The following is a 3,314-nucleotide window of genomic DNA, read 5'->3' on the forward strand; positions in this document are numbered from 1 at the left end:
TTTCCACCTCTGCCTACCAGGCTGAAGTTAAAGCAAAGGGATCCTGCTTTAGACATGTGCATCGGTTTAGCTAAGCAGGTTTCAAATCAGCTCAAACCAGTGTGATTCTGCCCAGAGATGGGTCCTGCCCCTGGGACCGGAGCCAAACATTCCCCTGCCGTACGGCCCTGCCCCAGGAACAACGCACCATGAACTGGCCCCTACAGAACCAAATAGGTGCGGGGTGGCATTCTCTCGGTGCTCAGAGAGAAGAGCACATTGCAGTTCCCCTGCATCTCCTCCACACAGGTCCCATGAGGTGATGAGCAGGGAGCGGTCACTTCTTCCCATGGGACAGGGAAGGAGCCCACGCATGCTGTGGCGTGAAGGACAGTGCCGGGTAGGACACATGGCTGGAGCGTGGTACCTTATTGAGAGCCGTGACGCCAGTGAGGATGATGTGGGAGTTCTCCACCTGGATGACACGCTGGCCCAGCCTCACCAGGTATGCACCGATCCCGATGGCACGACAGGTCACCTGGGCACACACACAAGGACACACGAGGTTACTGGGGAGAAGGGGCTGCAGCATGGTTTGCGGGCGCTGGGGCAACGATGCTCTCTGGCTCTGCAGGGACCTGCGCAGTCGAGTTGTACCAGCTCGCCTGTTATCCCCCGCAGGGAATGACCTTAAAAGCGAATGGGAGAGAGGGGAGGAGCAGAGCAGGGGAAGGGCCCATGGCTGTACCATGCTGATGGTCACTATTTCATCGTAAGCGCGAGAGGACTCCCCAGCGATGGTACCGGCAGCTCTCAGGTTTTCCACCCCAAAACCATTGTCCTTCCCGATGATGTCTAGGAGGACGTACCTGCGGGGAAAGCAGAGCCGTGGTGGCACGGGCAGGACAGAGGGAAGCACTCACTTGTGCGACGTGTTTGGCAGGATGCTGAGCCAGGACGTGGGAGCTGCATCCCAGCGGGACCCAGGGCAAGGCTCAGGCCACCTCTGTGTGCCCCGTGGGATAGTGGGGCTCACCTGGACTCGCCCCCTTCCTCCACATGCTCACAGTGCACCGAGTTCATGGCGCTGATCCTCGTGTAGTCCTGGGGAGTCAGGTACAGGTACTTGAACCCCTGGAAATAAAGAGGAGGAGGAGTTTTGGAGCCCCCCGTGCACACGTTCACATGGGACACAGCCCCTCTCCAAACCCAACCCAAATCAACCCCATGCATCAACAGCGGCTCAGGGACAAGGGCTGGACAGAGCAGCCATGCCAGCACTGGCACCTTTATCTCCACCCTGCTGGGGAAAGCAGAGGGAACCATCCCCATAGCAGTGGGTGCACATGTGTGCCAACCCCCCAGCATTGATCCCCCAGTTTTATGACCCAGTTTAGCTCTGGTCCTTCCTTCCCCAAATAAGTCCCCGGGGAGGTGCCCACACACCTTGTAAGGGTCCACAGGGTCCACCCAGGCCACCTGGAACATGTGCTTTATCTCGTCAGCAAAGCCGATGCGGGCGCCGCTGTTGGCGGCGATGTAGATGCGGGGGATGCCTTCGGCCCGCGCCAGCTCCGAGGCCCGCAGGAAGACCAGGTCCTCCTCTGGTCCAAAGGAGCCAATCTTGTGTGTGATGTCGTTGCAGATGAGCACAATGTCCCGGCCTTTTGGATACTCGGGGGTCTTCAGCTTCATTTTGAAAGCAACCATCCCCACCTGCCCCAAAACAGCACAAGGTCATGGGTCAGGCTCCTCCAGAAATAGAGGGTCTGAGCTGCAGACTGCATTAACTGACAGACAAAACACTTGCTTGAGGAGCATCTCCCAAGCTTTAAACACAGCCAGACTGGGGACGCCACCAGCCATTCCCACCTGCCGCAGCACAGCTTCACCCTCCCCTCTCTCTCGCCCCATTCCCAAATCATCCCCGCTACCTCGTTCCCTCCAGGGACCCTATTCATCTGCACGAGGTGCCCCTGCGAGTCCAGCACTAGCTCGGTGTACGTCAGGACGTCCTTGGGGTACAGCTCCGAGGAGCCCCACAGCTTGAAGAGAGCCTGCAGAGACACCGCGCACAGGACGAGCTGAAAGCACGGGGCTGCGGCAGCTCCGAGGCTATCGCCGAGCGCAGACACACGCTCCTGCAGCAGGCTGGGACTTGGGGTGCGCAAAACTTTGCGTTAGAGCCCCCACCCTGCTGCAGACCTCCTTGCACGGGGCTTTCTGGTTCACGTCCTCCATGAGTGTGACTACAGCAATTTGCAAGAGCTAGGAATTGGTTTAGAAACGCTTCATATAACCAAAAATATCGGGGCTTGGGTTCTTTTCTTTTTCTCATTTGCCAGCTAAGGGGAGAGGAATCTTTACCCCAGATGGGAATATTTGGGCACGGTGGGGGAAGAAAAGCAAATGCAATAATTTAGAGCCTCCTTCTGCTCAGCCAGACTCACCTGCCTGATCATCTCAGGGAAATCATACACATAGGTAGTACCCAAGGACTGCGCCTGGAACCGCTTGGCCTGAAGCAGGTCCTTGGTGACATAGGGGGTGTTGATGAGCATCCCGTGCTGTGGCCCTTGCTTGTCCCCATATGACTGAAACATGATCTGGAGAGAAGGGCAGAGCGTTGGCTGCCTTCCCTCAGCATGCGGGTGAGTCCTCTCTGCAACACAAAGGTGCGGGAGCCCCGCAGGGCTGGAACTCTGCTGAGCTCTGCCTGGCCAAGACGCTCGTGCCTGCAGCTCTGCTCGACCAAACAATATGATTCTCCACCCCACTCTGTGCTACTGAGGGGACAGAGTGCAACACTGCTGTGCCACAAGTACCATTAAGACCCTAACGCTGACCTTCACCTCCCAGACCAAAACCTGTGCAACTAAGCGCCAGCAACACCCCTGGGGCTCAGCATCATTTTGGAGCAAAGCATGACCCCGAGGTGCCCAACTGGATGCAGCACAGAGGAGAGTGAAACTGGGCCAGTCCTGGGAATGATGCTGCACAGACCCATTGGGATTGTCTGGTCTGGGACAGACCAGCACTGCAGGTGCACAAGGATTTTGCCAGAAACCACCTCAAAGCTCCACGGCCGCTGACAGCTGCTCAAGCAGTCGTGGCTGGGTCCCCGTTTGCAGCCGCTGCCTGCAGTTACTCACGCTGCCGGTGCCGGGATCCCTCACTTCCTTGTAGAGGCTGATGTCCAGGTAGTAGCCGGACTCGTTGGTCAGGAAGAGGCGGATGGGGATGGCGGTGGCAGTGGGCGTCAGGCGGATGTTGATCTTCACCTCGGCCTGCAGGACCCGCAGCTTCCAGAGGCGGCCCACGGTAGCCCGGACCCA

At 58.1% G+C, this 3,314-nt stretch overlaps 1 protein-coding gene across 1 annotated transcript in view; it reads right to left on the reverse strand.

Moving 5' to 3' along the window:
• The window catches only part of ACACB (acetyl-CoA carboxylase beta), a 21,744-nt gene that overhangs the window by 4,824 nt on the left and 13,606 nt on the right, over positions 1–3,314 (reverse strand). Inside the window, exons 34-40 of the mRNA XM_010297163.1 lie at positions 3,132–3,297; positions 2,430–2,585; positions 1,914–2,036; positions 1,426–1,695; positions 1,016–1,113; positions 728–848; positions 407–517 (exon numbers count right to left, since the gene is read on the reverse strand). Of these exons, the coding sequence (XP_010295465.1) occupies positions 407–517; positions 728–848; positions 1,016–1,113; positions 1,426–1,695; positions 1,914–2,036; positions 2,430–2,585; positions 3,132–3,297 (1,045 nt within the window). The remainder of the gene's footprint in view (positions 1–406; positions 518–727; positions 849–1,015; positions 1,114–1,425; positions 1,696–1,913; positions 2,037–2,429; positions 2,586–3,131; positions 3,298–3,314) is intronic.

This window comes from Phaethon lepturus, unplaced genomic scaffold (genome assembly GCF_000687285.1).
Source record: "Phaethon lepturus isolate BGI_N335 unplaced genomic scaffold, ASM68728v1 scaffold9331, whole genome shotgun sequence".
Lineage (NCBI taxonomy): Eukaryota > Metazoa > Chordata > Aves > Phaethontiformes > Phaethontidae > Phaethon > Phaethon lepturus.